This window comes from Diceros bicornis, chromosome 9 (genome assembly GCF_020826845.1).
Source record: "Diceros bicornis minor isolate mBicDic1 chromosome 9, mDicBic1.mat.cur, whole genome shotgun sequence".
Taxonomy (NCBI): Eukaryota; Metazoa; Chordata; class Mammalia; order Perissodactyla; family Rhinocerotidae; genus Diceros; species Diceros bicornis.
This window is the reverse complement of record NC_080748.1, coordinates 34,301,043-34,319,314: the sequence shown is the minus strand read 5'-3', so window position 1 is coordinate 34,319,314 and position 18,272 is coordinate 34,301,043. Positions and strand designations below refer to the sequence as shown.

At 36.5% G+C, this 18,272-nt stretch overlaps 1 protein-coding gene across 5 annotated transcripts in view; it reads left to right on the top strand.

Annotated features, from left to right (window-relative positions):
* The window catches only part of DGKH (diacylglycerol kinase eta), a 180,377-nt gene that overhangs the window by 98,939 nt on the left and 63,166 nt on the right, over nucleotides 1–18,272 (top strand). For 4 of the 5 annotated variants that reach the window (XM_058548239.1, XM_058548238.1, XM_058548236.1 and 1 more), the window contains exons 5-11: nucleotides 4,643–4,747; nucleotides 5,020–5,152; nucleotides 10,283–10,389; nucleotides 11,316–11,441; nucleotides 14,853–14,955; nucleotides 16,100–16,259; nucleotides 18,039–18,147. In XM_058548239.1, coding sequence (XP_058404222.1) covers nucleotides 4,643–4,747; nucleotides 5,020–5,152; nucleotides 10,283–10,389; nucleotides 11,316–11,441; nucleotides 14,853–14,955; nucleotides 16,100–16,259; nucleotides 18,039–18,147 — 843 coding nt within the window. Of the gene's footprint in view, nucleotides 1–4,642; nucleotides 4,748–5,019; nucleotides 5,153–10,282; nucleotides 10,390–11,315; nucleotides 11,442–14,852; nucleotides 14,956–16,099; nucleotides 16,260–18,038; nucleotides 18,148–18,272 lie in introns of those variants that run through there. The other variant, XM_058548241.1, reaches the window with a different exon arrangement.

Below are 18,272 nucleotides of genomic sequence, written 5' to 3'. Positions count from 1 at the left end.
GTAAGGTTAGACGCAGTGCAATTAAGGGAGGACATTTTTTTCCTAATTTGTTTGTTGATATTTTCCTAATATCTTCTAAAGAGTAGATCATTATCAGTATGCCTATTTGAGTGGTTTGCTAGTCAGTGACTATTTTCTTGGCAAAATGCCTCCATTTCTGACTTACGCTCATGTTACTTTTGTCTGTGGACTACACTTACACAAGAAATATATACATTGTAGAAGAAATCTGTAAATACATGCATAATTTCTGTCAGCACTAAGAAGAATTGTGATGCTAATATTTACTGAGCTCCCACTTCGTAACAGAGACTGTGCTGAGTGCTTTAGTGGAATTGTCTCAGTGATCCACTCCAGCTTCGTAACAGAGACTGTGCTGAGTGCTTTAGTGGAATTGTCTCAGTGATCCACACCACACACCACACTCTGCAGAGCTGTGTTACTGCTCTGTCTTCTCTTAGCAGATGTGACTGAGGCTCAGAGAGCTGAGGAAACATGTTCACAGCCACACACGTAAGAAAGGATTCTGCTGGTTTTCCGTCTAAGTCAGTCCGGGGTTTAGGCACTGAATCACTCTGCTGTTATAATAGTGGTTTCCAATTAGGAATTTGCAGATTAGCAATTCTCTCTAATTCACTTCTAGGCAGAAACTTTTCTCATTTTTTAAGTTCTAACGATGTTGTGGGAAACAATAAAATATCTTTAGAACACTGGTTCTCAAACTTGGCTGCACTTTGGAATCACCTGGGAGTTAAAATGCTGGCTGGGTCCCACCCTCATGTGTTCTGAGTTCTTTGGTATGGAGTGTGGCCTGGACATTGGGACTTCTAAAAATCTCCCGGGTGATTCTAATGTGCAGCAGAGTTTGAGAATGCCTGCTTTGGAACAATGCAAAGTTTTAAATTCTAAATTCTCATCCTTCTGTTAGTGAAAAAAATAATGTTTTTATTATAGAAGTACTACATATTTACTTTAGAAACTACAGATAAACCCCCCAAAATTACAATTAAAATTATCTGTAATCTCTTCACTGAATGATAATCAGCATGGTATTTGGCTGTGTATCTTTTTCTCCTGTGCATGTTTATGTATTTAAAATCTTAACTATAATATTAGTCTTCTATAGAGTTTTATATATTTAATGCCTGATTGTCTTATATCTGTCTTGTTTATTTACGTGCTTTACCATTCTGAGAAAGTCTTGATTCTTATACACACCTAATAATGTTGTTGGATTAACCCTTATAGACCAGTAAGTCTCAAAGTGGAGCAATGTCTGTATTAGTGGAGAGTTTGTATGTTATTTGAGGTAGCATTTAGGAAACTAACTGATTTAGGTGTCTCTCCTTTGTACTCTGACTTGTACAGCACTTTTTCAGACAGACAAACCTTAGTTTCCTTCTTGTCTCCCTTCTAGATTATTTATTTATTTATTTATTTATTTGTGAGGAAGATCGGCGTTGAGCTAACATCTGCCAATCCTCCTCTTTTTTTGCTGAGGAAGACTGGCCCTGGGCTAACATCCATGCCCATCTTCCTCCACTTTATATGTGACGCTGCCACAGCATGGCTTGACAAGCAGTGCGTCGGTGTGCGCCCGGGTTCCGAACCGGGGAACCCGGGCCGCTGCAGCGGAGCGCGCGCACTTAACCACTTGCGCCACTGGGCTAGCCCCCCTTCTAGATTATTAAGGCAAAGCCCATATGGCTTGTATCCCTGTGCTCTGGCGTGCGGTACACGCTCAGTGAATGCTGTGGTGGATGAACAGACAGACAGATGTGTTCTGGGATCTGAGGTGGGAGTGGTGGTTATAGTTTGAAAAAAGTAATTACTGAAGTAAATTCAGATGAGGAAAATTATTTGGGGATGTTGGGGTAGTTGGGAAGAGAGGATAAGAGTGGGGTTGAGATAAGGACAGGGACTAGGGCACACTTTAGGGTAGGTAAGCCACAGATCCTTCGAGAAAGGTAACAAGCCCTCTAGTTCCAGAAACGTCTTGCCCTTGGCCCACAACAGGCTCAGTCTTCCCTGGGAATACCCACACCCCCCACCTGCGTCTTTCCATCTCTGCATCCTACCCACTTGTCATAATAAAAAGGCTGAGTCAGATATACTTTCAGAGTAAGAATCAAATAGTTTTTGAAATTTGCTGCTCCCCAAATATTTTCCTGATAAAGACTTGGGTAAAAAAACACTGTAGTGTAATGGGGTTCAGTTAGGGTACAGCCAGAGCCTGTCAGTTAACACCTGTCATTTCCTTTCCTACAAAGGTTGGGGCTGAGGAAGAATTTAAATAAAAGGTGAGGAGGGGACTCAGAGCGTTGAAGGCCGGATGAGGGATTACCCTAGAGGGGAGTAATTGAGGAGATGTTACAGGTTTGCTGGGCCAGCCATCCCTGTCTTCAGTAAGGCCCAGACAACTCTGGGCTGCTCGCTGAGGTATTTTTGGTACTGCAGCCACAAAGCTAAACAGCTCTGCGTTGCATGATTTATGAAGGATTTTCTTTTTCATACTAACTTCTTATAATGTAACTTGATCACCAATAGATTTTTTAATCACCCTTAATCACAAGGCCTGTAAATCAGAATTATTTAGACTTTCTTTTTGGCTCTTAAAAACTTAACTTTTATTTTAAGAATGTGTTATGATCTTTACTTGTTTATGACTGTCCATTTTAAACAAATTTTTATTAAAAAGGAGAAATTGCAAATGTATACATTTTACTTCATCAGCATGTAAGGTACATACATTATTTATATTGCTGAAATCCTTTATGATTGAGACATTTATGTGGTTCCAAAAGCTACAAGAAAAATGAGAAACTATTTCTCTTTTTTCTCCTCTTTTTATTGAATTCATGATGACTTTTAAAAAATATGAAGGAGTTAAAGATAGTTAAAACCATCAGATATCCTGCTTTACTTAGAATAAAACAGAAAACAAAATTAAAGAATAAAATAGCAAGCCTGATTTGTTTATCTGAATAACACTTGTCTCACTATAAGATCATAATGAAAGAGAGGGAATCCTTACAGTTACATCATATAGTGTGGCAAAAAAATAAATAAAAGAAATGCTACAGACAATATTTATTCAGATAAATATGAAACTTATTCAGTCCAGTGAAACTTTGAGATTTCTGAAGTGCTGTGCCAGTTGTTGGAGCCAGGAGTATATTATGATTTAATGGTATCTCTCTACTGCATTTGATGAGCTGTCCCAGAAAAACATTGTGAAGCAATAAAGTATCCATTTGGCTCCTAAGTAATGAGGGAGGCATTGCTCTTTGCATTAACTATTTATTCAGGAAGAAGAGTGACCAATTGCTAATAAGCTTTATCCAAAAAAGGTTGTGGAAAATAGAAGAAAACGCAAAAGTGATGTTCTGTTCAATTTCATATGCAATTAACAAATACCCAATGCTGAGCGGTTGGTTCTCCTCTTGCATGTGACTTCTGGCCGGCTGTATTTAAGTGCAAGTGCCTGTCAGATCTATTAGAGGCCTCTTGGGTTAAGGAAGGATCGTGTAGCCTAAACTAATGACGGATGAGAGGAGGCAGTGACTGGTGAGTAGCTAAGATTGGGCTGATCCCTATAATTTTGAATGATGGACTTATTTTCTAAGATGAACAGTAGTGATCAAGGCTTGCTAGTTTACTCCTTTTGGGGAGGGTTTCTTTTTTTTTTTTTAGATGATTATTCCTTTTTCATGATTTGAAAAATCTACTCTATAATGCAATATGTCGATTATCACTTGATCAAATGGGTTTTAACCTGAGAAAATGTCTTATTTGCTTCATAAATAAATGTGTAATTTGTTATTTAGAAATAGTTTCTAGGTTGGAATGTAACACTTAAATAGGGGCTTCTTTCAAGTCATTTCAGAATCTTACTTTGAAGCACTTTTGGTGCTATAACGGCTTGAAATTTTCATTCCACTTGCTTTAAGATTCTTAATATAATTAATTTGCGTTCTTTAGTGACATGAAAAAAGATGAAAGTCACAATTATTTTCTTCCCTCAAAGCCAACTAAAGAACTCTTATGCTAATTCTCCTTCCCTGCTCTCACTAAAAAGTAGTACAGTGGAGTTCTACACAGTGGGAAAAAAATCCTTCATACAAATCATATTAAAATAGACAGTGGAAATGATATGTAATTCCAACATTATTTAATAACAGAATATTCTCGATACCATCATAAACGAATCATGAAATCATTTAATAATGCGTTCTTTTGATTTTCAATTAAAAAATGTCCATATTGAAAACTATATATTAATTCTAAGCTTACTATGAATTACTTTAAAGTAAATTTAAAATCAGTTTTCAAGATACATTCCATGAAATAAGAATACATTGTTTATTTGGGTTCATGGCCTTTGGTAAAGGGCTAAAAAGCCTGAAAGGTAAGTAGCAATGAGATCAAAGACAAGAAAAGGCTTCTTAGAATTTTTCTTTCCTAGACCACACTGTATCATACTCAGAACTAAACTCATTTATGTTACAGAGAATGTTACTTTCTTCATCAAAGAAATAAGGACTCAGAGAATGGAAATGGAATTACCTTGTAAAATGTTAGGTTTTGCAGTAATCTCTCTTGTTGGTTATTAACAATCATTAGATTGAATTATCCCGTTCAGATCATCACTCCATTCAGAAGACTGATGCTGTGCGCTGAGAACAGAAAGGAGATGGAGGATTGGATCAGCTCACTGAAGTCTGTACAGACCAGAGAACCTTACGAGGTAGAGTAGCATCTCTTCTGTCGTCTTGTGTTCTTAGAAAATAAATGTTAACCAAAGAGCTAAAGCTGTATTCTGCAAAAAAAAAGAGGTGTGGATTAATTCAGCAGCTTGTTGAAACCTGATATTGAAATTTTGTTTACTTTAAGCAAAGAGTTTTAGTTTTAAAAATTATGGATTTGAAATTTTAATCATAACTATATACATTTCAAATAGTTAGCATCTGTAATCTTGATCTCTTGTTTGGAAAACCTGTGCTAACGTCTCATTTCTAGGTGGCGCAGTTTAATGTGGAACATTTCTCAGGGATGCATAACTGGTATGCCTGCTCCCATGCCCGACCCACTTTCTGTAACGTGTGCCGAGAGAGTCTTTCTGGAGTCACCTCCCATGGCCTGTCCTGCGAAGGTACTGGAGCATCCAGCATATGTTCTCCCTCAACACAGACTGTATTGTAAACACTGCCGTTGGCACTTCTGTGACACAAACAGAGAAATATCATCACAGGAAAACATTTTCCTTGGGTGGAAGCAGCTTCTAGGAGCATCTCAGCAGGAACATAGTGTTTAAATTTCATTGTAGCTTAAAGTGGAGCTCTGCACACATAGGACTAACCTAGGAAATATTTTTGCTGAGGAAATGATAATATAAAATCATTTGAAAGGATGTAGAAATCAAAATGTAACGTTTCACTCCTGAGGAACTAGCAACTGCTGTTTAAAAAAAATCTTTAGGGGCCAGCCCAGTGGCGTAATGGTTAAGTTTGCACACTCTGCTTTGGCGGCCTGGGGTTCACAGGTTTGGATCCTGGGCGCTGCCCTACACACCACTTATGAAGCCATTCTGTGGCAGGCGTCCTGCATATAAAGTAGAGGAAGGTGGGCACAGATGTGAGCCCAGGGCCAATCTTCCTCAGCAAAAAGAGGAGGATTGGCAACAGATGTTAGCTCAGGGCTAATCTTCCTACCAAAAAAAAAAATCTTTAGACTTTGTATGTCTTTCTAGTTCTCTAGTATCCTTTTTCTCTTCAGATTGATTATGGAGAATAAAACTTTCTGTGAGGAGGGTATATCCTCTGGCAGAATTTCTGATTGTTACTTGTTCATTGTTTTAAATGGTTTTAAAATTTCATTTATGTTTAATTTAAACGGATGCCACCTTTTAATTTCTTTAAAGTTTTCTAAAAATAAGGCCTATGCTGTTGTTTTCGTTATAGGATTTGTGGGTTGTTTTTTAATTTAAGAGCAGTGACCACTAAAAGCAAATACACTAATAATTACCAAGAGAAAACTCATAACTTCTTTAGATTTATTTAATTTCATGTGTCATTGATCACACCATTGTGTACTACTGTTTGAATTATGTATAATGTGTACTACTTTTTGAACTAATACTAGCTTTTTTCTCTAATACAAAAAATTCTTAAGTAATTTTGCGTACAACTTTATTATAATTAAATAATAAAATAGTAATAGAGTCACAGTTTTAATTCATTTTAAAATATAAAATCCGAGATGTTTCAGCTGTTTAATATGATGCAGCGTGGCGATTAAGAACAGAGCTGTGCAGCTTAACCCTCTGTGTCCAGTCCCACATCCAGCATTGTGGGCTGTGACCAGGAGAAGTGGTTTAACTCCTTTAGACTTTTGGCTCCTCATCTGTAAACTGGGGAGAATAGTCATTTATGTCTCATAGAACACTATGAAAATTAAATGAGAGAATGCATATACTAAAACTACTTTTCTAGTCAAATAAATTGTAGAAGTTTGTAACTGTGCTCTGTAAGAAATTTATCAAGTAAATAATTAGATTGCACCATGGCCTGATGCATTAAAATTAATGAAAATGAACATGGAGGAGACAGTAAACATTTTTTTAGATTTAAGGAATGATTACAAAGAAACATATAATTGGCCTCTTTGACTTTAGTGATCTAAAAGGGTTCCTGTGGCTCTGAGTTACTCCCACTAGATCTGTAATATTATGGGGTTTTGAAGGGCTTTTTACTATTGCCTTCTAGTCTCTCATCCCAAAAATACTAAAAAAGATGTCATATCTGAGATACTCTGTGGTACCCTTCTGATTTGAGAGTTATGCATTATTAAGTATATTTAATTGTTTAGGAGTTGAAGTTAACAGTGGGATGACTATATATTTTTCTAAGCATTTTAAAAGAAAAATGAAAATTACATTAGCTGGTGAGAATAAGAAACTTAAAAGTCTTTAAATAAATTTGTTGTATTAGTCTATTAATAATGAAGTCTTTCTGACTTTTGTTTTAAGTCTCAATTATTGTATTTTTAAATTGTACTTTTAGAGGAATATACGTTAGTGTTCATTTTCTCTGCTGATGAAAATTTTAAGTCCGCAGCATCATGCCCGTTAGTATTTTTAGAACTGTAGCGGGAGGTTTTAAAAATCCTATGGGTTTTATGGATATATAAAAAAGTTACCTTTTTATTTTATGAAAATGTGGTTATTTAGGATATTTTTATTGTAATCAAAGTTATATTTAAACTTTAGAAACACCCCCAAAATCTGAATAAACTAGTTGCTTCATAAAACTAAAGGCGTAAGATACAAGAGGCTTAGGGCTGGCCCCATGGCTTAGTGGTTAAGTGCGCGCGCTCCGCTGCTGGCGGCCCGGGTTCCGATCCCGGGCGCACACCGACGCACCACTTCTCCGGCCATGCTGAGGCTGCGTCCCACATACAGCGGCTAGAAGGATGTGCAGCTGTGACATACAGCTATCTGCTGGGACTTTGGGGGAAAAAATAAATAAATAAAATTATTAAAAAAAAACACAAGAGGCTTTAAAAGTTATAACAGAGATGCAAATACAAGAAAAATTCATTCAACAGTGATAATGAATAACTTTGTATTAAATAGAATCCAGCTTCCGGGGTATGAAGCCATCACTAAATTTACTTAATCTTTCTATCCTTGCTTTTCATAATAAAACGAGGCTGTACTGATTTGTCTTCTGAGTTTGTGTTAAATAATAACTAAAATTATTATTTTAAAGCCCTTTCATATATAAAATATATCACTAAAAAATAGAAAAAATACTTTTCATAAATAATCCTTTAAATCAATTGAGAATATTAATTATAACTTCAGAGCATAATTATTTTTCACAGTTATTTAAACAGTAATTTAACAAAGTTAAATGGTGATTTTTTTCTACATCAACAGCATCAACTATGTCAATGTGTACTTATGAATTTTTATCTCAGCTATTGAACACTTACAAAGATTCAGTGTGGTAAAGACTGAATATTACAATAAAAAATCATAATTTTGTTACATGTCAGTGTATTTTTTAAATTCTGTGGTTTTAAAATAATGGCTTCATAGGTCAGGGAAAAGTGCTTTATTTCAGAATAACTTGTTTAGAGAAATTTAATTGTCACCAAACAAAACTAAGGTGCCTGTTAATCATTTCCATTCCTTACTGATCATAATTACAATCCAGTTTGTTTTATTATTACCATTATATGTTCTATCGAGCAACTTTGTAATTCTCAAGGCTCATTGCATGAAGCACTTTATTATTAAAAAAGTGTGATTTTTATTTTTAATGAGCTATTTGATTTAATGGCAAAATTTTCAAAAGGCAATGAAATTATACCCTGTTGTCCTCTTTGTACTTCCTTCTTTGCCTCTTAGAAAACAGTTATTGACTTATATCAAGTAATTATTTGTACTTAAAAAGCAGCCTGGGCATTCTGTCGCAGGTAAAACTAAAGGTAGGACCCTACTTTTGAGAAATACCGTGATAGATCAAAAGGCCTAGAGAAGCTAACCAGCCACAGTTTTAAAATAGTCACTTGTATTGGAGCAAAGGGGAGCTGGCCATACTAACGTTGTTTTTCAAACTAAGCTTACTTCCTGTAATGCTGTTTCCTTAACACTATTGTTTATCAGCAATAAAATTCAATTGAAAAATTGTTTTCCATATGAAGTCTGTGCTCAAGTCAAAAAGTTATTTATAACAAAAATAGTATGGTTTCCAGGAAAGAATTTGTCAGTATACACAAAAGAGCAAGTAAATGAAACATTCCAATGTCTGTAGACTAATATTTTTCAGGGAAAAACCAGCTCAGTTTAAGTGGCCATTTATATATCAGCTGTTCATAATACCTGAAGCATTCTGAACATTCGGCTATAAACGTCTTACTTATTTTACCTGACCCTTTCGTTTTCATGTTACATTAAATTAGGACAATTTAAGAGAATGGTGTGTAACCATCATTTCAAATTTGTTAATGGTTTATTGGTAGAAATTCAAAAATCACGTGAAAAGGAGCCACCTTCCATTTAGAATTTAGCAACAGCTACCTTATTATGTTTTCACTGAAACGATCTCTACTTTTAAATATTTGTCTGAAAAGTCAGAAGCTGTTATAACATCAGTATCCATGAATGATTGGATAATTTGTGTCCTTAGAAGAATGAGTTTAGTAGTAGTCAAGTTCTGATTTTCATGAACAAGGGTTAATTTTTCAAATAATCTGTGGTATACTTGTTTTTTCATAAGTGTGCTGCTTCTCTCTTGGTTGTTTCCTCTTGTTTCTCTTTTGTAGGCTTCTTTGTGATAATGTGGCAGTGGAGAATTAGTGATGCGTGTAGTAGGAACATCACTTCATCATTCCTTTCTTCTCCATCATCATGTAGTCATCCCAGCATAATACTTTCAAAAGGCAGTGCCATCTTTGTGACCCTCATCAACCTATTTCCCGTGATGCCTGGATATTTTCTTGACATACTTGCACTTTACAACTCCTCTGAGTTGTCCTGTTCTTTATCTTACTGATATTGCAAACTTTTAATTTTTTTTTTTTTTTTTTTTTTTTTTTTTGTGTGTGAGGAGATCAGCCCTGAGCTAACATCCGCCAATTCTCCTCTTTTTTTGCTGAGGAAGACGGCCCTGGGCTAACATCTGTGCCCATCTTCCTCCACTTTATATGGGACGCCGCCACAGCATGGCTTACCAAGCAGTGCGTCGGTGCGCGCCCGGGATCCGAACCAGCGAACCCCGGGCCGCCGCAGCGGAGCGCGCGCACTTAACCACTTGCGCCACCGGGCCGGCCCCACAAACTTTTAATTTTAAGTATATTATTTTCACAAATTAAACACACTTACGTAATCAGACCCAGATTAAGAAAATGGATGTTACCACAGCACCTCTATGTCACTGCATTTTATTTTCTTCTGTGTTTATGTGTGTGTACATGTTTGTATGTCTCCCTTCTCCTCAAGAACTAATTCTTTTGTATTCATTTCCTTTCTCTTCTTCTTTTATGAGTAAGTGGAATCTCTTTAAGTAGCAATCTATAGCTTTATAAAAGTGCTTCATAACTACATAGCCATATTTTCTTTTTAGAATACCATTACTATTATTGAAGAGTAATTTAAGCTTTTAAAATTATTGCTTTTTTTCTACCACCTCCCCCTTTAAAATTTCATGCTGTGATTTCCTTTTCATCATTGGTCCAAAAGTACATACTCATTTAGAAATGATTGACTTTTTTTCAGTGTGTAAATTCAAGGCTCACAAAAGGTGTGCGGTGAGGGCGACGAACAACTGCAAATGGACGACGCTGGCCTCCATCGGGAAGGACATCATAGAGGACGAAGACGGAGTAAGCTCTGTCCTGTCTCTGACCTCTTCCCAGTACCTCCTCTCCGTTGTTTTCTGCTCCTGTGGAAAATTATGACAGAGAGTTAAGTGGGAGTGTTTATTCTTAGGACTAAATGGAAGATTTTGATTGGTTATGAGTTTTACTTTCAATTCAATCCTTCATCGCTTCCTTCAGCCCTTCAATTTTGAGGGAAATGTGTGACTAGGGCTTAGGAATTGTGGTCGTGCTGGGCTGGTGTTGTAGACCCTTATCTGACAAACTGAGTTAGTCTTTAAGGCTCTGCTCAGCTGTTTACTCAGGTGTTTACTCCTCAGACGTTGGGGCTTCCTCTCAACAATGCCCCTACCTTCAAAACCTTGTCTCCGGGGGCCGGCCGGGTGGCACAAGTGGTTAAGTGCGCGCGCTCCGCTGCAGCGGCCCAGGGTTTGCTGGTTCGGATCCTGGGCGTGCAATGACAGACCGCTTGTCAAGCCATGCTGTGGCGACGTCCCATGTAAAGTGGAGGAAGATGGGCACAGGTGTTAGCCCAGGGCCAGTCTTCCTCAGCAAAAAGGAGGATTGGCAGATGTTAGCTCAGGACCCATCTTCCTCACAAAAAAAACACAAAAAACAAAAAAAACAAAACCTTGACTCCATTGCACCTTGCATAAATATCTCTGGTAGCACTTTGTGATCACTGTATGATAATCCCTTTACCTACCTTTCTCCTCAGCTAGACTGATGGGCAGGGAGTTAGTCTTACTTATCATTGCATCTTTACAGTGCTCGGGGCATAATAGATGCTCAATAAATATGGTATGAATGAATGGATGCCACGATCGATAGATATTACTGATTCCATAGAGTAAGAAATAGTGATATGTCCCTAGGGTAAGAATGATGTCCTCCACAGTCTGATTTGACTGCCCTTTCTTCCTGCTCCACAGGTGGCTATGCCTCACCAGTGGCTGGAGGGTAACTTGCCTGTGAGCGCCAAATGTGCCGTCTGTGACAAAACGTGCGGCAGTGTTCTCCGTCTTCAAGATTGGAAATGCCTTTGGTGTAAAACGATGGTGAGTTTTATAATTATTTTCCTTTTTAATTAGCTTCGTTTTGTAACTTCTTCATCTGTGTATTTTAGAGACAAAGCAGGGAATTTATGGCATCGCAGAGGCTGGTAGCACACCCACCCATTGTAACTTTCAACCTTTTTCAAGGTATATTCCTTCCAGTCTGGTTACATTTTCAAATGCTTTTTTGTAATACTTACTTTTGTTATGTATTTCCTTTGTCTAAGGACCTCTTTTTATTGTTTTTCATTATGCTTAAGCCACACTTAGTGGTTTGCTATTTTTAGGCCTGTTTTACCACCTGTTGCACACAGAAAGCCACCAGATTTTGATGGACATGCGAAGTGTAATTTTGCTATAACCCTGTGTATGTGCTCTGACAGACAGAATGCCGAGTTCAGTAGGCCATGCACTGATATAATTTAAATTATATACATTTATGTTATAAAAATAAATAAATATTTTAAAACTTCCTTGCATGTGCAAGAAAGCAGTGAGAAGCACACACAGCATAATGTGGAGCCAGTGGCAGGAACGGTCCTGTCTATGCCAGACTGCGTGAGGCCTGGGCCTCCGGGCTGCACGAGGGCAGTCAGAGCAGGAACTCAGAGGATGAATTCAGGCCACTCAGCCGGTGGAGAGGAGCTAAAGGATGAGGGAATGAGGAGGCAACAGCTGTGAGTGCTTGTCTTAGCCCTGGGCCATGCTGTCCAAGTATGATGGTGATTGCCTTGCATTGGAGCTGATTTGCTTGGTTTTGTTTTGAGTCTTGGAAGTCAGCCTCCCATCCCCAAAAAGGTGGACAAACCATTGCTTTTAATGCAAATGGTGTAAGTCAGCCAATGTAAGAGGTGTGAGTATGACGTGTCGACTTCCTAATCAGTGAGACCTATTCCATCGGCCACAGAGGAAAATAAGTCCTACAGTTTTGTAGTCAGACCTGATAGGTAATCTGTGTTTCCTCTTCATTTTTAAGTCGGACATGGTTCTTTGTCCTCATGCTTCTGTTATTCTTCATCAGTTGCCTCTTTTATTAGCCATAGGTGTTACTTTTTATTTCTCTTATCCCATTTAATATAATATATACGCTATATTAGAAATCTCTCTTTGGCATTTTGGTACAACCCTAACGCCTAAAACCCTCCCATGGCGTTCTTTATTTTATTTTATTTTTCATGACAATAACTGCTGCCTCTTGTTTTTTTCTATTCCATTCCTTATTTTAAATGAGTGCTCCTGAAAGGCCGGTAAGATAAAATTTAAATAAATAAATAAATAAGTGCTCCCGTAAACAAAATTTTAAATCTTCATCCCATCTAAGATTTATTTTTGGGGGGGACAACCACTGATGTAGGCACTGACTGCTATTTTTATTAGTCTGTACATTTACCGAAGCCTATTTCTCTACTTCTACAACTTCAGCTGTTGTAACTTTTTAACAAGAAAGCAGATCCTGTGAGTGATGAATTATTTTAGAAAGCTTTTGTATAAGCTGCCTTTACCTGCAATATGTAGGTCTCTACTTGTATTTAGTCAGTGGTTTTTAAACTTTACTAACTTTAACAGTAGGTGTTATTAGGTTTTGTACTTGTTCACTCTACTCACCCCCCACCTTTAAAAAATTTCACAAATAGAAGTATTATTACAGATTTTAGAAGGAGGCATTCTAGGATGTCCTTTCCCTCTTTTCTTCCTGACAAACTTAAATATCACCTTAATTGTGAAATCATTCCTGCCCTGTCCCGTGTCGTTTTGCCGTGTGGGTTTCTGGGCCACTGTCACCTTGTTACAAACTCTTTGTCTTGTATTTCCTGTACACTATCATTTGTCTGTTCACATATTATTTTGCCTTTAAAATATGAGTCTTAAACAGCAGAATACCTAGTGTCTAAACATAGTCGTCAGGTTAAAAACAAAACAAGACAAAACCATAGTTCCACCATCCTAATGAGTCAACTCCTAATTTTTCCAGCTGTGTTGCAATCTCTGGATATACTTTTGCCTTTTCCATAAAAGTAGTGAAGATGCAATTTTCTGTTCTGCTTTTCTCATTTAACATTGTTATAAATATTTTTCCATTTTGCTCTATGATTCTCATATTTTTTTTTTTTTTTTTTGAGGAAGATTTGCCCTGAGCTAACATCTGTTGCCAGTTTTCCTCTTTTTGCTTGAGGAAGATTTGCCCTGAGCTAACATCTCTGCCAGTCTTCCTCTATTTTGTGTGTGGGTCGCCGCCACAGCATGGTTGATGAGTGGTGTAGGTCTGTGCCCAGGATCTGAACCTGCAAAGCTGGGCTGCCGAAGCAGAGGGTGCTGAACTTAACCACCATACTGTGGGGCTGGCACCTCTGTGATTCTCATACATTTTTAAATTCCTTTTAAAACTGTGCCTGCTCATTTTTCTAAAATCTACTTGGATTGTTAATTATTATAAATCACAATAGGAAACTGTCCAAAACTAGGTCATCAGCAGAACAAGAATCACTATTACATTTCAATTATTTTCTCAAAAGTTTTTATAAATATGTGTTTAATTAATATCCAGTTTTACAAAAGAACTAATGAAATAATGCCATGTTAAATAAGTGCTTTATGAAGCATCTGCTTTTATTGCTTAACACCTTTAAAGACTCTCTAGGTAAGTACATCAAGTGTTCTGGATTGCGTGGGTCCTACTTAATAAGTTAGCCCTGCTTTTGTTCTCAATAGTATCTTGGATGACCTTGAAACTGTTTGTTTCTACAGAGTTAACACATTTACTGAGTGTCTGTGATGTATATCGCTTTCCAAGTTGAGTGTACAATGCTAGGACCTTTTTCTTTTCCTTACAGAGCCAGAAGTCTAGCTGAGAAAATAGTCACGGATGTACTTTAACTATAATAACATGAAAATGTTATAAACGAGGTGTGAATAGAAAGTTATAGGATCACTATATCAGAAAGAGCAGACACATTACAGATTTTATTTATTTTCATTAAATTCTATAAGAATTTTATAAGGTAGACATCCGTTTTTTTTTTAATGAAAAATGATATTGACACATACTAGTTAGCTTCACTCCCTTCCTCTCTCTCCCTTACTGCCCCCCTTCCTCCCTTTTTCCCTCCCTTCCTCTGCACTCCTTTCTCTTCTCTTCCTCTCTCCTTGGCTTCACCAGGCATTTATTGACTCTGTACTACTTGCCTGAGACAATCATGAAAATAGGCTGCACAGACCAAATCAAATTCCCACCTCTAAAATGATTAGCCCATTCCTTAGAAGTATAAATGGTGTGCCATTAAAGTAATTTATGAATTACCAAACATTTTGTGATGCAGTTGATTTTCACTTATGAGTTCCTTAGATTTAATTTATAACATAAGAAAACATTGATTTATTTTTATGATTCTTGAAAGTTTATTTGTTTGTTATTAGGTACATACTGCCTGCAAAGATTTATACCACCCTATATGTCCACTTGGCCAATGTAAAGTGTCTGTCATACCTCCAATTGCACTAAACAGCACTGATTCTGAGGGTATGTAGCAGTAGTGTAAGTATGTATATTCCTGGTATATTGAATGTTGATATGTACATTCATTTTCCTAGGGTAAATAGAATTGTAGCTGGTTATTCTTGTCAGTTTTTATATAATAATTCCTTTTAAATTGCTGAAGAGTATATTTAATTTTAAAAAAACATGTTAAAATTAAAGTTTAACATAGCTATTAACACGTTGGTAAAATTTCTGTGTATAAAACTTTTAGATTTTACATTTCAGCAAATAAGATCATTATTCTGTACCGAAATGCAATTTGAAAGGCTAATTTTTTGCAAGTGTTTTCTTTTCCTCCATAATTGAAACCACCCATTTTCATAGCTCTTATTTAGCAATCTGTTCTCCTATATTTTCACAAATTGCAGGAATTTATATTACTATAAATTTATTCACTTTTTCCAGAATCTTACAATTTAGTCGTACGTGCTGATAAACCTATTTGCAACAGTGGTTTTGGAATAGCACGCTAATAACTTCCTTCCAAGCAAACCATATTACAAAAGGCTTACAAAAGGCTTTTCCCATATGCTGTTAAAGTTTTGCATTGGTAAAGTGCCTTATGCTTGTCAAACTTTTTATATAAATTATGCCAATAGATATCATAGATATAAGGATATAAGCCTCAAAAGATGTGATTTTTTTAACCTATGGTATTAAAAGCACCTCCCCCCCAAGCCCTGATATACCAAGGTTCTGTTGTTTCTTATAAATTGTAAAATATTTTCTCAGGCCTCATCAAGAAGCAGTTAATATATTTTATAATACTGAATATGAACATATGAATCCTTTGACAAATGAGAATTTATAGGCTGTGATTGGTTTTTCTTATAATTAAGTGTTGTTAAGGCAGGTAGTATATCTCAAATTATCTATGATTAATACTTTTACCATCTTTGGTATGATTTTTCATTATAAAGCATAATTAAAAAGACAAGTTCTATATTCTTAGTATGTAAATAATAGGCCTATCTCCATTTTGGGGCTAAATTATAACTTACTGTTAAAAGTAATGAACAGGGTTCTTTATTTTTATGAATTTATCTTCTTTTCTCTGAAATTTTGTTAATAGTTTAAGAGAGAGAGAGCTGTATGTATTAACCTTGCACTGTGTTTTTTTTTACAGGTTTCTGTAGAGCAACATTTTCATTCTGTGTTAGTCCTCTGTTGGTTTTTGTCAATTCTAAGAGTGGAGATAATCAGGGAGTAAAGTTCCTTCGACGATTTAAACAGTTGCTAAATCCGGCTCAGGTGTTTGATTTAATGAATGGAGGGCCTCATTTAGGGTAATTGATTATTGATAAATCTTGTTTGAATGAAATGTAGCACTGAGCATGAAATACGTTTGGCTTTTCAGTTCATGAAAATTGTAGATTCGTCTAGACATCTCTGCGTTGGTCTTCCCACTCCTCCCTTTTTTAAAGCTCTAATTATAAATTTTAACACAACCTCTTTGATATTTATGTAACTTACTTATGTCCAAAAAATTCCAAAATTGTTTAGAAGGTATTTTAGAATATATCCTACATGAAATAATACTAATAGTTTGCTTAGCTCTAAGGAAGATCAACTTTTGTAAATATAAAAATACAAAATGACTTTAGACAATGATTTGCATGGAAGGCTAATATGAATTTTTATATAATACAAATAATCAATTATTTAACCAAAACACAGATGCTATCATGGGTCTCAAGGACAGTTCCTCAAGGATTTCACTCAGTTCACACAAATGACAAAAAATACTTTTGTTGATTGTTTGTTACAGCTTTCTGGAATGTCATATAACTTAAAATCTGAAAAAAATATTTTTAATGAGGGAAATATACCTTGAAGCACTTTTAATGCATTTGTAGTGTATGCATATGATTTCTGTTGAAGAGGGGTTGTTGTGTCATCTGAACCAGGGGCTTGCAATCTCTATACCTTTGCTTATGCCAACTCAGCTTTTCTCTTGGGTTCCACTGTCACCTTAAGGTATGAACACAGAGGTAGAAATGGGGATTTTAGATACCCGTGCCTGAAGAGGCCTGTTGTGTTTTATAATTTAACACTTTCCTCTCTTCTCTGTTTCTCTCCTCAGTCTCTCTTTGTGCCTCTTTTCACTTTTGTCCCTTCGGGATCTTCCTTCTTGTTTCCATTGCCTTTTTCTTGCGAAGCCCCATGACCCTTTTGGTCATGTGGGTGTTGATCGTCTTCGTTTGTACCTGCCTCCTTCCTTATCTACTTGCACATCCCCTCCTTTCCCCTGTGTGGGTCCTGGCACTTCCTCATCTAGCCTGTCTTCTCACCTTTCTCTCTTCCATTGCTGGTTAGCTTTGTCTCTCTTTCTAGCACATCCTTTTTAATCCTTCATAGTTCCAATATCTTATATTCTTGACATTTATTTTTCCCACCCCTCTCTAAGATTCCAAGGAACTCCCTTTGTGAAACTTCTTGAGATTGTCTCTATAACATATTTTTCAGATGTTCCGCAATACTTGAGGTGTACAAAGGTACATTCAGGAGGTGGATGTGTCAAAAGTTGAGATGAGGGGTGATAGAAATAAAAACATTGACCTGAGAATAGGGGAAGAGGAGGAGAAAAGGCAGCCGGGAGTACTAAAAGTGATACACTGGCCAGGTTTGGTGGGTCTCTTTAGGAACTACCTCAGGTGCCACTCAATGGCATCATGTCCTAGATTGCCCTGGTTTGTAACATGCTATTCTCAAGGAGATAACATATCCTTGTAATGGAGAGAGAAAAATCACTGCTTTTGCCATTCTGTATCACTTACCTTTCATTCTCTTTCCTGGTTCTGCTGCTTTTTTTGTTTTCTCATTTCTCACTTCCCTTTCCTTCTAATTTTATCTCCATTTCTACTTAGAATCCTCTTTCCTCTTCATGATTCAGAAATTTTCTTGGGTTAAAAATTGCACTCAAATTGATTTTTATAGTGTACTTAATATGTAAGAGTTCTTATATTTAATCTGAACATGAATACCAATAAATACAGAATAACAAAGAATCGAGGAAAGTGATTTTTTATTTATTTATATTAAAATAAAATACTTTTTACTTTCAGTTTAAGATTATTCCAGAAGTTTGACAATTTCCGGATTCTTGTGTGTGGAGGAGATGGAAGTGTAGGTTGGGTTTTGTCAGAAATTGATAAGCTCAACTTGAATAAACAGGCAAGTACTAATTCTTTTCATTGCTAATTAACATGAAAGTACACTAACCTGCTGACCAGAGAAGGGCAGAAATGTAATAGTCTCTATTTCTCAGCTTGTGTGAGGTCTCCCTCTTGTGTGTCTTT